The 15,993-nt window shown below is 37.5% G+C and overlaps 1 protein-coding gene across 6 annotated transcripts in view; it reads left to right on the top strand.

The window, feature by feature from the left end:
• The window catches only part of LOC108246367 (collagen alpha-1(XIV) chain), a 142,477-nt gene that overhangs the window by 58,081 nt on the left and 68,403 nt on the right, over positions 1-15,993 (top strand). For all 6 annotated transcript variants that reach the window (XM_017433865.3, XM_017433866.3, XM_017433869.3 and 3 more), the window contains 8 exons: positions 351-496; positions 2,349-2,478; positions 5,829-5,968; positions 6,107-6,233; positions 6,344-6,483; positions 9,546-9,678; positions 9,914-9,958; positions 10,490-10,635. In XM_017433865.3, the coding sequence (XP_017289354.1) occupies positions 351-496; positions 2,349-2,478; positions 5,829-5,968; positions 6,107-6,233; positions 6,344-6,483; positions 9,546-9,678; positions 9,914-9,958; positions 10,490-10,635 (1,007 nt within the window). The remainder of the gene's footprint in view (positions 1-350; positions 497-2,348; positions 2,479-5,828; positions 5,969-6,106; positions 6,234-6,343; positions 6,484-9,545; positions 9,679-9,913; positions 9,959-10,489; positions 10,636-15,993) is intronic.

The raw sequence follows: 15,993 nt of genomic DNA on the forward strand, positions 1-15,993 counted from the left end.
AATAAATAGTTAAAACTTCTTGTGTGCAAATGGTTCTTTATGTGCAAATTCATGCTTAAAGTGCAGTGCTAAACAAGGTGCTTGTTAAAGTGCTAGTTAAAGTGCAAAGGTGCTCTTAAAGTGCTATACAGTTTATATTTATAAAAAAATAGTCCCAGTAATGAAGACCTCTTCATTACATTGACAACCACATTTCTTGGCTTTATTTTTTAGCTTAAACTTGTGCAGTAATTCCAGTTCAATCATTGCTTGTTTTTTATGTGTTTGTTTTATATTCATTGTTTTATTACATTAATAAGACGCTGTTGGATGTTGGTTTTATCACGTAGATTTCCTGTAATGTTTTGCAGTGGCCCTGCCGATGGTGAACGACCTGGAGTTGTTTGACATCACACACAGCACCATGAGGGTCCGCTGGAAGCCTGCCGCCGGGGCTTCGGGCTACATGATCCTGTACGCCCCGCTGACTGAGGAGGATTCTGGAGATGAGAAGGAGGTCAGAAGTTTGGCAGGGTTTGGTTTTATGTGGAGCGTGCGCTACGAGGACGGAAATACAATCACTGATAAACAATTCCACTAGAACAGGAGATCTCAAACTTCTCAAAAGTCCAAATCTTTTTAGATAATGTCGAAAAATCTTTTTTTTTTCTTTCCCAAACCTCAACAATCAACCTTTCTAAATGAATAGGAAGATTTTACAAGTATGCTTTTAAATTGTATATTTTCAGTTTCTTTCCTCTGTTTTAGAATAAACACAGACTTTTTTACTTCATGTAAGACAGCTGAAACATAGATAAAAGAATGAAATGGCTAAACTGGTGGTCATAGTTAACAAGGACTGTGTACAGCATATTAATCAGGTGTCTGTTGCCACATTTACTATAACAGCAGCGTTAAAAATGAGAATGATAAAGAATGGTGTCATCATAATTTTGTTCAGTGCGGTGTAAGAAACGCCTCAATCAGCCGTGATGCCTGAGCTGTGGAATGGCTTTTGTTTGTCAGAGTGAGAGAGAGACAGAGAAAAAAATATTTTGACACGTTCAAAAAATAAGCAATTTCTAGACAATCACACACTGATTGTTTGATTGTGTTCGTGTATCAGAACTGAATTGCAAAATGATGAATAAAATACAAAGATTCCTGCCAGTTACTGAAGATGAGACATGCATGCCAGAAGAGGATGAGGTGTAAAAGGAACAGCCAGTGCTCTGCCTCCACTCCCATTAGACCTCATTATACCTGCCTTCGCGTTCCCCTGCAGGTAGAAGGCAATAAAAACAACCCAAAAAGGAATTCAGATTTAAAATGGATGCTTTCCAGCAACAAAGATGAGCTTGGCTCTGGGGCTCAAATGTCACGGCCCGAGCTTGGCTGCTTTCAGCGTGTGTCGGTCTCACTCACGGGCCATTTGGGAAAGTTAGCAATTTGATTCAAGCCAGTTTGTCCAAGCAGAGTAAAATGGGATTTAATACAAACGGGGAGACCAAGAAAGAGAGAGAAAGGGAGACCGAATATTTTTATTGCATCAAAAAAGGCAAAAAACAAAGAAAGCCTGCAGTAATTAAGTTCAAGGATGACTTAAACCACTTATGTGCATCTTAAACGAGCCGCCTCCATCCAGCCTGTGAGAGGTCAATGGAAAATCAGAAATCAAATTATTCTGCATGCAAATCCAAAACGTTGCTTTGTTTTAAAACCAGCTTTTACTTTGAAGGCGAGTAGGTGTATGTAACTGTATGCAGGCTGCAGTGTAGTTTCTCCATTGGTAGCAGAGTTTGTGACAGATTTAGGAGTTACCGTCATGTCAGCACATTTAAAAATGCAAAAATTGATGCAGTTGTTTTACATTAAATATCTAGTTCAGATTGGTTCAGATTGTTGTTGTCCAGTTAATGTCTACTCTAGGCAGCTAATAAAAGTTATATTTAGAGCTAATTATTAAATTTATATTTGGCAAATTTTAGCTTGTTAGTCAAACAGTGCAGCTTTTAAATGTGGCCTTTAGGGGAAAAAATAAATAAATTCTCCACCCAGGTCTTAAACTATCACATGATTCCAGAAAGATTTAAAATAAACTTCATAGATTTTATTTTATTCTTACATTGGAAAAATAAAAATAAAAACAGAAGTTGAGGCCTAATTTATTATTATTTTTTTTTGTATTGATGTTTGAAAAGCATCATTACGTGAATAATCACGTCCTTGAAGATTGGAGGAAAGTTTGTATCTCCATCCAGAAAATCTCTTATGCAGCAATCAGAGCTGGTTTAGACAGAAACATGAGCAAGTTTGATGCATCAATATAAATGAACAACAAATGGATGTGTGTGTGTGTGTGTGTTCAGGTGAAGGTGGAAGACTCTGTGAATGAAGTGGAGCTGGAGGGTCTGACTCCAGCTACAGAGTACACGGTAACAGTTTACGCCATGTATGGAGAGGAGGCCAGTGACCCCATGACCAGCCAGCAGACCACATGTGAGTCTCAGTTACCTCCAGCTTTTCAACCTTTCAGTGCCTCATTCTGTTGTCTAAAGTCATCGGCAGCAGGCGGATAGCTGTGTGTTTTAACCCTAACCCTTCAGTTTAGCTGTCTTTTGCCTGCTAACACCAGACTTGGGTTTAATACAAAGTTTGGCTGGTTTTAGTCGTCATTTCTCAGCATAAGATGATCTCAGTTCAAAGATTTGCATCCATTCAAAAAATGCTTGGCCTTTATTTTCATTATTTATTATTATTTTTTTATGCATGAAGTGATTTTCTTTTTTCAGAAAGGTTAATGTGAAACAGACTTTTTAAAAGCAACAAGACCCATCATGTTACCAAATAATAAAAAGTCAGATTGAAGACAGAAATATGAACCTAATTAATGAGTTATGATTGAAAGGTTTTAAACTCTGTAGGACATGTGAAAGATTCTCACAAAGTCTCATTGCTGTCCTCTCCTCATGTAGATTTCCTTGCAGCTGCCTGCTGCTCAACTGTAAAAAAAAAACAAAAAACAAAAACCAACACCTCATTGAAAGCGTGTTTATTTCTGTATAAAGATCACTTACTTTCAGCAATCTCAGCTGATTTCTTTATGAAATTCTGCAGAACAGGACTCAGGAATGTGATAACGGTGTTTTAACCCAAACACTACAGTAACTATTTTCCCTGATTAGCTTTTGCTCTCTACTTGAAAATTTTCTAATCAGTGGAATCAGCTGCTGCGGTTCTGTTTACTTTTCATTTGCACCGTGTTTGATTGTACTTGTTTAGCTTTTCCAGCGCAGCTGCAGGAAGCCAAAGTCATGTCCTGGCATTTTTTTTTTAATTTTTTTTTTTCTATACACAACCAGCTGCCTGCCGTGCCAAACTCACTGCACGGCGCTGGCTTCCAGCTTCCACTTTTACTTATTTTCTGCACCTCGATCTCATTTTTGAGCTTTTTAAAACCTTGATTAGAGAACGTTTTCCACTCTTCTGTTGCTAACTCCCCCAACGTTTAGACAAATTTCTGTGTTATAAAGTCTTGTTTGAAGACTGAGGCCTGTGGCTTTAAGTCAGGGCATGTTTATGTTTTTATGACGTGTGGAAGGATTTGGATGCAGGTCAAATAAGAACGTCAGAAGACAGTGGCAGGTTTTTTTCTGTGGCCGGGGAGCGACCTTAGCAAACACAAAAATGACTCTAACTCAGTCGGTTTTACAGGTATGGAGTGTAAATGTGGTGTGGTAGTAGCTGAGACTCATCCTCAACACAAACTCTAACTGCTGACAGATCAGTTGTCATTAACTATCAAAGTCAACGGTCTCTGTTTGTTAGCAAAATATCTCCTGAACCATTAGATAGATTTTAGTAAAACTTTCAGAAAATAAGCATTGGATGTACATCTACAAGTGACTAAATTATGGAGCCAACCCAATTCAAGATGGCTGCCACAGCTAATTTAAGGAATGCATATTGCCTTTAATTGTTTGAGTTATTGTTTCTGCTCAGTTCTGTTTAATTAGCTGCAAATACTTTAATATCTTTTTGAAGCTTTTAGTGATTTTTTTTATACTTTTTTTATGTTTTGTGTTTTTTTTCCATCTTATTTTTGTTATCTTTGATCAAACATGGTTTGGTGCAGCTGGACGGGGCAGGAAATGGAGGTTTAATGTGCTTCTCTCCCAGACCCCAGAAGCCTCTCGTCCCTCATTTCCTCGTGTCATTTGACTGATTTCTCTCTTCTTTGTGAACCCAAAATGTGCTTTGATGACTGCTGCAGTGTAAAGAGGCCACTGCAGATGCAAATGGCCTTGATGAAAAATTCAGTATGATAGAGTTTAAACACAATAGAGCTTCACCAAAACAAGACCTCATGCTGACTTTGATGAACAGGAGGTTTGCAGATCTTTACATCCAGAGTTTTTATGCTTCACTGCACATCAAAGTAATAACACTCTGTTTAGGTTGTTTCATAATTCAAAGGGGTTGTGTGAAAACAAAAAAAACTGCAGGCTGACTATAGTATAAAATTAAAGGCTGAACATTTGTTGAAGGAATGCATATCGCTCGCTGCCTTTCATGCAAATGTTTTAGATCAAGAGCGTCTGATTTTAACTATAAACAGGAAACAAAACTGTGAATGCTGACTGAGCATCCACACATTATGGGATTTATTTAAAACATTGGAGATGTGCTGTAATCCATGGCTTTCTCTTTGCTTTTATGAAAGTATGACAAGCTGAAGAAAAAAAAGAGTTGTCCTATATAAAACAAACAATATACTGTATATATATATTTATTTCTGGAAAACTTCCACTTGCAGAGACCTTAAGAAAACTCTTGAGCTCCAGCATCACATAAATGAGTCGTTTAATCTGGTGTATATTTTTACAGAGGCATATATTGTGAAAACTTTGCAGACTTTTCTGTCTTTCAACTTTTTAATTTCCCATCCTGCTGACCCAGGCACAACATACAGTAAAAGCAGTAGCAGTATCTCCTTCCCCGCCGCACTCAGTCTCTATCTCTGTGCTGGTTTGTCTTTGCTCTGACCCTCGGTATAATTGAGGTGAAGAAATGGTGGGGACAATCAGGATTTTGCTCCTTTTTTTTTCTTCTTTTCAGAAAACAAATCAGTAATTTGATTCCCCGGCTGAGTTTAAAAACGGTGAAGCCGAGAGGTTTTTCCAGACCTCTGCAGTACCTCTGAGGCGGTGAGAAAGAATTACAGCGAGAGAGGAAGTTGAAGCACAGCCTGAGGGAGTGGGGAGTGATCTAATGAGGTTCAGAACACTTTATAATTAAAATAGTAGAGTCCAATAAGTCTTGTTCTTAACCTCAGGAGTGTGTGTGTGTGTGCGTGATGGAAGGAACAAAGTCTGAAATCCTGACCCCTGATATCATCTACTTTGTTTCAGTTTGATGTTATGTGCCTTTTGTGCCAGGAATTTGGACTACAATCATCTTAAGCTGAGAAATAATTGAGCTGTAGCCATTTTGGTCCAACCTTGAAGTTAAAATTATTCTCGATCTCCTGCTTTATGTTGGGGTGTGGGTTTAGGAACACACTCAGCTGCTACCACACCAAATTTAGCTCAATACGTGTAAAACTGACTGACTTATAATCATTTTTTTTTGTTTCCTAAGGTTGCTAAGCTGTAGCGGCAATCTTTGATGAGGCTGACTGTAAAAGTCAGTCAATTGTAAATGTACATCCGGTGATCACTTTCTGAGAGCTTCATTAAAATCTGTCCAGTGATTTATGAGATATTTATCTAATCCTGCAGACAAAACGGCTCACAAGCAAATTAAAATCAAACTCTACCTTTTTCTAAATTTATTTATTTATTCCTCAGTACCACTGATCCCAGCAAGGAACCTCGACTTTACAGAGGTGGACCACAGCTCCGCCCGGCTCACGTGGGAGTCCGCCAACAGGTTGGTGAAAGGCTACCGCATCATGTACGTCAAGACCAAGGGGGTCCAGACCAATGAGGTGAGCCAATCCTGCAGTTCTCTGCTGTTTGAAGTGCCTGTCGAAATACCTGTCCAAGCATTTTACTTGTCCTACAAGACAAAAACAAAACAAATAATAACCAAAATGTGTTAATATTATTTGGATCTGTGTGTACAGGTAGATGTTGGCAAAGTGACAACGTATGTGCTTAAAAACCTGACCTCCCTGACGGAGTACACAGTCGGTGTCTTTGCCATCTACAACGAAGGGGAAGCTGAAGCTGTGACTGAGAGCTTCACCACAAGTATGAGCAAAAACAAACTGTATTTAGTTTGATTCCTGAACCCGATAGATAATCTTGTAAATCAAAGTGCAACTTCTCCAAATGAGTGCAGACTGTTGGTGATTTTACAGAGACCGTCCCCGACCCGCAGGATCTGACGAGCAGCGACATCTTCTCAGACAGCTTCAGGGTGTCATGGCGACACCCGGCGTCTGATGTGGTTCTGTACCGACTCATCTGGACCCCCACCGATGGAGGAGACAGTGAGGAGGTCTGTATAGGTGTTATAGCATATTTCCATGACAGGAAAGTCTGGGGTACTAAGTCTTTTTTATGGGCTATTTTATTCTATTTCTTTATCCATTTTTCCATCCATCCATCTACAAACCACTGTATCTTAGATAAATAGATGGAACAACATTTTTAATTGATCATTGCTAATAAATTAGATATTTCTGACACACACTAGTTTTTAAAAATACTTTTGCCCATATATTTCTAGATTTTAGAGCAGAATTAATTTGTGTAAGCATATCAGGGTTTATATTTACATTTTTTAAAAATAAAAGTGATAAATCACATCTTGCAAAAAAAGGAAATCAATATTAAAAACCACCACTAAGTTCTACACCCCCATCCCTCAGCTCTGAGTTGGTTCAGTCCAACTCAGCTACACCTTTAGCTACTAGCTCTCCATTCAAACAGCAAAAAACAGATGCAGGTGCAAAATAATTGCTTTTACTGCTTTTATCCCTTTTTCAACTTTAAAATTATGCTGCCTCTTTTCTGCCCATGAATCACACATAATAGAGTAAGAACATTGAGTGATATCATGCTATATGAGTGCAAGATATCCACAAGTTTATTTAAAAAGCAGGAATTTAAATTCCTTCATGCTGAGTTTTATATCTGCTTAAATCCAGAGCTCTTTGTATGTGTTTACTTTTTGGCTGAACAAAAGTCTAGGCTAAGCTTAAAATAAATATAGCCTTAATGTAAAAGTTTTGTCTGTGTTTGTTTTTATAGTTAAATAAATTATTACATTTTGCCACTTATATTTTGTTTTCTTTTTTCAGCAAAACATAAATAACTTTGACAGTATTTGAACCCTGACCTCCTGCATTTAGTGCCTGCCATCTCTTCGTACCAACCAAGCACATCTTTCTAATGATACTGTTACCCTAATGCCCTAATGTTTGTTATGTAGACACAGTAGGTTGTTATAGTTTTAATTCTCTGATTTTTCTCCTTCATTCCAACACATAATGAGGCGCCCATACTTATAGACTAGAATTCCCTTATTGTAGCTTTTGCCTTCTCATAATAACTTATTAACTGATTTTGACTAGAGTTGAAAAGTCTAACATTTCCTCCCGTTTTCACCAGGAGTCTCTGTGATTTGTGCTCTGATGAAGAGTTGCAACTCTGTTCTTGAAAAAAAGATTTCCTTGCAGTGTGTCATGTAATTATAGTTCAACATCAAACTATATAAATCAAATTTATTTATTTTTTCTTAGTAAATGGCTAAAATTACAACTTAATGAACAGTTTCCATAATCAATCTCATATTTAAGGGTGTAGTTGGAGCAGATTAATGCATTCATACTTCCAACTGGAGGAAAGATGTTACACCACCTCAGAAAGGAGCCTCAACTGAACTGTGGCGTTCTTGCATCAAAAGTTTATTCTGGTTTAAACTATTTCTTTTTCTTTCTTTCTTTCTTTTTTTCAAAAATCAGTTTCAAATTTCAGGAAACTCAAAATGGAAGGCTCTTCATGACGACTCAGATAGGATTAAACTCTCTCTGTGATACGAGGTGCTTTGATTTGAAGGATGATATTCCCCCTTCAGGTCTGTCAGAAAGTACATGGAAGAAATGATCTGTCGAAAAGCAGCAGCGCCACATATTTTAATGAAAGGTTTGTTATGAGAGTTCAAATGAACAGAAAAATGATCAAAGTGCTAGAAAGCCTGTGATTCCACCACTTTCCATTTAATTTCCTAAAAGCTCTCCAATAAAATGACCACAGTATAAAAAAAACCTCCGGGTTTCATTTCTGAGATCCAATAAAGAAAGGGTTTTATGAGTAGACAGATTTTCTACTTTTTTACCTGCTTCAGTCATTCACTCCTTTACACTGTCAGTATGACTTGTCTCATCCTTTTTATTCTCCAGGAAAAAAAAAAAGAAACACCTGAAGCTTTGTAGTGTTGCAGGTCTGAAATATTGAGTTGGATTTTTTTCCTACAAAGTCAGAACTGTTTGTCCTCGCTTAGCTCCATCTCTCAGAGTTACAACATTAAAAAATCTGCTGTTTTTTCTGCAGATCACCGTCACTTATAAGAGATTAGATAGATTTTATTTTATTTGTATCACTTCCATTATGCAGATCTGATTCATGTCTTGTTCTTTTCCTCATGATTAAAAAAAACAGCCATGGTTTTATTTATAATTTGCTAAACATAATTCAGTTAATTCTATGTAGAAAGCTAAACGCACGCTCGTGTTTCGTCCTTTGGGAGTTCGTCTCAAAGATGACCCTGTTTGTCTCCATCAGCTGACCCATTTTCGACCCACTCCTTGCTGGTTATGATTAGTGTTTTGAGCTCGGCTTGGTCCTTTCATCTCACAAACCTTTTTAAATCTCCCAGGTCTCCAGGATTGGGTCTTTTGATTTTGTACCCAGTGGAATTAAAACCTGCACCGAGGCGTCGTTCTTCTGTTTTGGCCAACATCTGTAGCAGAGGATGATGGGTTTTTGGGCTCATGCCAGGAATAATTTTACATATGCCTGCTTAAATTTTCATTAATTCGATATTTTGCATTTATTTGGCACATTTGTTTCACTTTATGTTACTTAATATTCTGCTCTCCAAGTAAGATTTTCTTTCTTTCATTAATAAATCCTGTATTTGGTCTTTTTTTTTTTTTATTTAGCTTCACTGATTTTTGTTTGTTATTAAAGTTATTATGATTATGTAGTGCCGTTCAAAATGAACTTTTGACCCTTTTTTATTTTTTCCACCTCTAATGTACTGAAATACTTATTATATAACATTATATAAATCTTGAATCTGCCTTCACAGTGCTTTGAACCAAGTTTATTATTAATATTATTATTGTTGTTGTTGTTGTTTTAAACACATTTTGATTGTTTCTCCTTCACATCGAATGAATAATAATCAAACCAAAATTAGATGTTTCTTGTTGACATGTAGAGAAGGAGTTTTAAATCAGGCTTTGCCTCACCTGTAAGCCTTTCATTTTTATCATCTCTGGCTTTTCAGCTGCACATCTGTGCGTTTAACCCAGTTTAATTCCTCTGTTTCAGGTTCTGGTGAACGGGAATGTGAACACCTACCTGATAAAAGGACTAAGTCCCGAGTCAGAGTACGAAGTCCTCCTGGCCGCCATCTATGGGAACGAGGTTGAGAGCGATGAGGTGGTTCTAATAGAAACCACCGGTAAATCAAATATTTCCTTATCTCAAGACTTCCGACATTTCTGTCTGCGCTCAGTTTTCAGAAAGGCTGCAGATAATTTCATAGCTTAGTCTCCTGACTTATTTATTTATCAGCTGTTGTTACCCAGTGAGTCAAAATACCAGCCAGAGGATTGAAACAAATACTCTGCAATCCATTTAAATTAGTAAATGACTTCCTCAAGCAGATTAACTGAATACTTTTTTGTCATTTTCAGCTAAAAGAACAACTACTGTCGCTACAACAACCACAGTAGTAGCAAGTAAGTCTTCCAGCTGTTGTGATGAGCCGTTTTCCTTTTCCCTGTTTTCATCTCTTCCTGCTTTTGACTTTGCAGATCTTCCTTGTTACATTTTAATCAGTTGCCGGTAAAGGCATTTTCCATATCTGATAATAGAAAAAAAAGTAATTTGATAAGTGTTACTATGATTCCTTACATTTGAAAAAGTGCTGTATAGGGTAAATCTGTCTTAAAGATTAAGGAGAAAAAAATGAGTAGAAGTTTTCAGATTTGGTTTCACTGATAATATTTTTATATTTATTCTCATGTCTTTAGACAGGAAGCTTATCGTCCATCATGGGGGTTTCTGATACTTTCTGCAGGGAAAAGGTTTTGATATTAACAAGACACTGATATGAACGTGGAGTAAAATAAATGTCAAAACATTTTATTATCTCTTTTTTTTGTCACATTCTGTGATGGGTTTCTGCTCCTATAAGTTATTTGACTCGTATCTGCCCTGTGATTTCATCTATCTATTAATTTTTCTTCTCTCTCTCTCTGATCTTCAAGCTCCCCGTTATGGGGTGAAGAATATAAGGATCAATGAAGAAACCACATTTAGCATGCGGGTGTCGTGGCAGCCTGTGGACTCCAGAAATGTCCGTCATTATCGACTGACCTACATCAGCGCGAAGGGAGACCGAGCCGAAGAGACGGTAAGGAAAAACAACTTAATTTTGCCTTTGATTTTCTGAGAAACAGCTTTTAAAGTATAATTTGTAGAAATGGTTGATGCAAAAGATGCCTCTTTCTACTGAATGGTTCTGAAATAATAAAGGGGTGCTGTAGGGAAAGTATGAGGATATATGCTTATGTAAATTTGATGAGGTTGTGGTCAGACTAACACTTAGGTATGAAGCAAAGAGCTTAGCTGTTCAGGAAGAATTCAGAGTAGAGCTGCTGCTCCTTTTACATCAAAAGGAGCCAGATAAGGAGATTTGTTCATTTCATTTAGACTCATTTCTTCTGACTTTGACTCAGTTTTTCTGACTGACTCAGAAATATTTAGAGAGTTGGTATCTCACAGCTGGCCTGGAAACTCCTCTGTGTGTGTAGGTGTGTGTGTGTGTGTCCCCTTCCTAATGAGCTGGAATAGATGGCTGGGATCGCTGGTCAGGATGTTGGCCCAAGACTGGGTCCTGAATAAACAGCAGAAGATGGTGGATGGATGGATGGTGCAGTGTTTTCCTTATGTTTAAATAGCTACAGAACAAAAAAAAAGTTTCACAAACTACTAAAGTTTGGGATCTAGCAGATTGTCAAAACCATGACATAACATTCATTGACAATACTGTTTCATATTAATTTCTGAGTGAGTGATTTATTTTTGAAATCAGGTTTTACGCAGCAGAGCTACCATACTACTGTCACACTTTCATACTTGGTGTCAGTGACTCAAGCTCTGCAGAAATGCTTCAACATATTGATGTTTTGTTTGTTTGTTTTTTCATTTGATGAAATAATTATGAAGCAACTACTGACTTGTCCAATCAACACTGAAGAGCCGTGTTTTATGATACCAGTGCTTCAAGCACCAGCAGATTTGTTTTTGATCATTTGGAGTTAAACCTCTATAGTCAGAGGTAAATCGCAGATTTGTTTTTCACTGTCACTGTACATAAGGTGAGCAGCAAAGATACACAAGGTGCTTGGGGACTAGTAAACAAAAACATGTCCATGAATGATGGGCCTTCAAATTAAAAGGCTTCTTTTGAGGAGAAACAAAGACGGAGTTCTTGACGTTTGTGGCAGGCCGTCACACAGAGCTTTTGATGGAGACAAAATTAAGAAGAAGAGGATGAAAATGATGAAAACAGTGTCAAATCTTCAAAGACTTTGTTGCATTCAACAGTATGAAGGCTAGAGAAAGAATGAGGGGGTTTAACACGAATGAGCCACAAGAGAGAGTAAGATAATAAGAAGACTTACAGAAAACAAACACTGATGCAGAACTAGTCTACCTGGGTAGATATTTACTAAATGTATTTCTGTCTACTTATCTTTGGAACAATTATGCTACAAGTTTGTCATGCCTACATTAAAATAGCAAACATATGTTGCTATATAATTAGGATGTTTACAGATGAGTAATTTGTAAAACTATGTTAGGATGCAGCTATGTGCTATAAGATCAGCTCGACACTACAGTGTAGGTTTCATGTCTACGATAGGTTGTTTCCATGAAACTGTCACAGGATTAGTCGTAGCACAGCTATGAGGCCAGCATGACCAGTCCTGCTTCAAATTCCTGACAACCAAGCCAGCCTACTGTGCACAGGCCCCAGGTCACGAATATGTTGCTGCCGCTGCTACCACGCTTCTACACACTCCACCCAGGACCCTAGTATGCTTTCACCACGATAAAAAAATGACCACAGCCTTGTTTTACTCATATCACGCTCTGTTCTGCTCTACAGTGCATAATGGAGAGCCCGCTGTGTGCTCACAATGCACCTAAAGACCTCACCAAAACCCTGCAAAGACCTTTAACATTTAGGCTGATTTTATTTTTGTGCTTTCCCTAAAAGCATATCAGGGTTTTTTTCTATTAAATATGAAGGAGGCCTGAATAAACAATAAGTTCAACAGGCCAAAACATGACAGATGTAGGCCTGCTTTACGTTTACACTGATTTAAAATAAATGAATACATAATAAAATCAATCAAAATATAAACAGATGGAACTAATTAAAGAGGGCTAATTAGCAACATTGACAGGGCAGAAGTGAACAAATGAACATGATTTACAAACTTAAACAGAAAGTAAAATTAACCATGGAAAAGAGGTGAAACACTGAACACAGTGAACAGGAGTGAACAATTATACTAAATATGGTAAAACTAAAACTGCACTGACCAAACTGGCGTTTCTTTGGAAATATTTAACTACCGTGCTTTAAATTTCAATAATCTGACATGCTGATATTTCACCTGATTGCTAGATTTTCAGCCAATGAGTCATCAAATGAATAAATCCTTGAATCAACACAGTCCTGCTTATGCAAATATTAATTTCAATTTTAAAGTAATCCATGGGCAACCATTGGTGATGTGTGGAAATGATGTGCTGGCACTAAGGAGACAGTGCTAACAGAAAGACAATTAACAGATTTGTCACGGTGGACTAACAAACTGTCATGTCACAGATCACTCAGATGTAAAAGAGTGCAGAAACCCCGTAAAGCTGCTTTTAAAAGTAAAAAGAGACAGAAGGCTGAGCTGGATGTTTGAAAGGTGGCCAACCACTCCTGGTTTGATTCCTCAGTGGGAACTTGGTTCAATTTCTACCATTAATTACAGAAAATATGAACCCACTTTTAGACTAAGTTTGAGTCTAAAACTGAAATAGGGTGATATTTGCAACTTAAAATTGTATAGGTGAAATATTTTCTTGTTTTCCAATTTGTCATTGGAAAAGTTGACTTTTAATTAGTTTTAATAACCATGCAAACTTCAATATTTGGTAATAAATGTCTTTGTTGCCTGAGTGAATATACGACTTTGTTCCTGTAGGTTTCACAGGTTTTATAGTTGGGCCTGTGCTCTATATCAGGTTAACGATTGACAAGCATTTCAAAAATCTATCATATTTTGATGACTCTAAGTTGATAGGTGTGTAATTGTGTGTGTTGATTTATGGCATCACTCCACCAGAAGCTGCCGAACCTCTGTGGTCGTCTCTGGACCCAGGTCCCACTGCAGCCTTTCATCCTGACAATAAAGAGCTACCAGCTGCTCGCACCGGCAGCTTGTTAAATGAGATCTCTTATCAAAGCGCGAACAGCTGTGAGCTCTGTTTGGCAGTCCGGTCAGGCTATGAATCACCGAGGGCTGCACTCAATAGCTACCGCCTAAAGGGGAGAGAGGGAAGAAAATGCCAGGCTTCCTCTGCATTCATGCAAGTTTCACTCTGTGGATCTTTGCTGCCAAGGGAGTGCCAGCAGCTACTGAACAAAAAGATGAAAATTAAGACTATAACCTGTTAATGATGTTTGAGCTGCAATTATCTGCATTTATTATCACTGCTGGAATCTGGTCTTTGTCAGCCAGTAGCAACGAGTTGTCACATGTTGCTCCTGTAGTACTTAAACAATCAAAAAAAAACTTAATTAAACAGCAGATTTAGAGATAATGCAAAAAGGTTTTCTGACAGTTGTTAAGCTGAAACTAAAACGTCTCCATCTGATTCTGTTTGCTTCTTTGTGAACTGTGATCCATAAAGCATACAGTGGAATCACAGAAAAATAATAAACTGCAGATTATTGGTGCCACCTTGGAACCTTGTTCTACCTTTTTCCTGACTCTACCATCAGGAACATCTGGAGCTTTAAGGAATGTCAGTGTGTTTAGTTTCTGCTCAGTGTTTAATGCATCATTTGTTCTGACGGCTCTTGATGAAACATTTTACAGTTGACTGAACTTGTTGAATCATGTTGGATCCATCAGAGAAAGATCAGCCTGTCTTCATCCCAGTAAATGAAATCTTATTTGACATGTACTTTTTTCAGTTCACGTAGCTTAGATGCTTCATAAAATCATGCATATACTAAACCATTCATTTGAAGAGTAAGTTTTAAAATAAAGCTTAGGTGTTTGAGTTCTGTCCACTTCTGCACGTGCAGTTTTTAGATCAGAGATGGCAGTTTGTGATAAATTTTGTAAAGTCTTCAATTGCTATTTTCTTTCACATATATTAGTGTTATTTCCTTTTATTCTAAAGAGTACTCGAGACATTTTGTTAGGTATAAAATAATTCCAGATGTAATGTTACATTTGAACTCAGATCTATTTGTATTTATCTGATGCAGTTTTCTCCTTCTGGTGAAACAACATTTAGTTGATGAATATCTACAAAAGCAGCAACTTTCAGAAAGTTATCAGCTTTTAAAGTTGCTAAGTGATTTTAGAATCACTCTGAAATGTTTTCCAGGCCCAAGTTACTCTCTTCTACTTCTTTGTTTGTCTGATGTCAGTCGAATTTTGTTTTGTTTTTCACACAAATGTGCCTCATCTATTTCAGCCTTGAAGCCACAGACACATCAAACATAACAGATCCATTTTTTTAATTTCCTGGTTATGTCCGTTCAGATAATTCTGTCACTGTTTTACCAGATGTTGGTGTCCTCAGTGCAGCCGTGGGGCGACTTCACTCTGTAGCCATCTGTCTGCAGACAGATGTGATGCTGAAGCCACTGATGCTTCATCGCTGCGCTGCTTCGTTCAGTTCTCAATAAACTAAAAGCTGCTGGGCATCAAGTGCAACTCTGAGAGTGTAAACAGAGCTCTCACTACTTTTGCTCTACAATAAAATGCTGCTTGAGGAGGTAAAAACTTTGTAGGATTAACTTACTCTGTCTGTTGGGTTTTTTGTTTGCTTGTTTGTTTTTTTGTCACAGGTTTTAGGTTATTAGTTTAGTTTAAACCAGAACTCTTCAATTAAAATTCAGCTAGGCCTGCTAAAATACCCAGAATATAGGTATTTAAAATCTTTTAGTGACAGCCATGCTAGTTTTCTTTACTCATCGTATTGTCTTTCCATGCCTGTGCCTCCCTGTGGGCTGGCAGCAGCAGGCAGAAACCACAGGCCAGATGTGGGAATTACCATAAATGCCAGAAAAGCTGTGCTGCTTTAAAAGAATTATCATAAACTATAGAAAAACTGTACCACAAAAAAAATGAATTACTGCAAATTGTAGAAAAGTTGCACAGATTAAAATGAGTTATAGAAGCTGCGCTACTTAAAATGATTTTTTTGAATGTGGGAAAAGCTGTGCTGCTTTAAATGAATTGTAGAAAAACTGTGAATTGAATTTTTGTAATTGTAGGAAAAATGGTGTTGCTTAAAATGAATTACCATTAACACAGGAAGACAAGTGCAAGTTAAATAAAGTAAGAAAGAAAAGATATAAAGAGTGGGTCCTTTTAACCACCAAAGTACCTTCAATTTCAGAAAACATGTGGAGGAACCTTTGAAGTCACTGAGCTCTGCTCGCTGCTCTTTAAACTAGATTCAA

This window comes from Kryptolebias marmoratus, linkage group LG5 (assembly GCF_001649575.2).
Source record: "Kryptolebias marmoratus isolate JLee-2015 linkage group LG5, ASM164957v2, whole genome shotgun sequence".
NCBI lineage: Eukaryota > Metazoa > Chordata > Actinopteri > Cyprinodontiformes > Rivulidae > Kryptolebias > Kryptolebias marmoratus.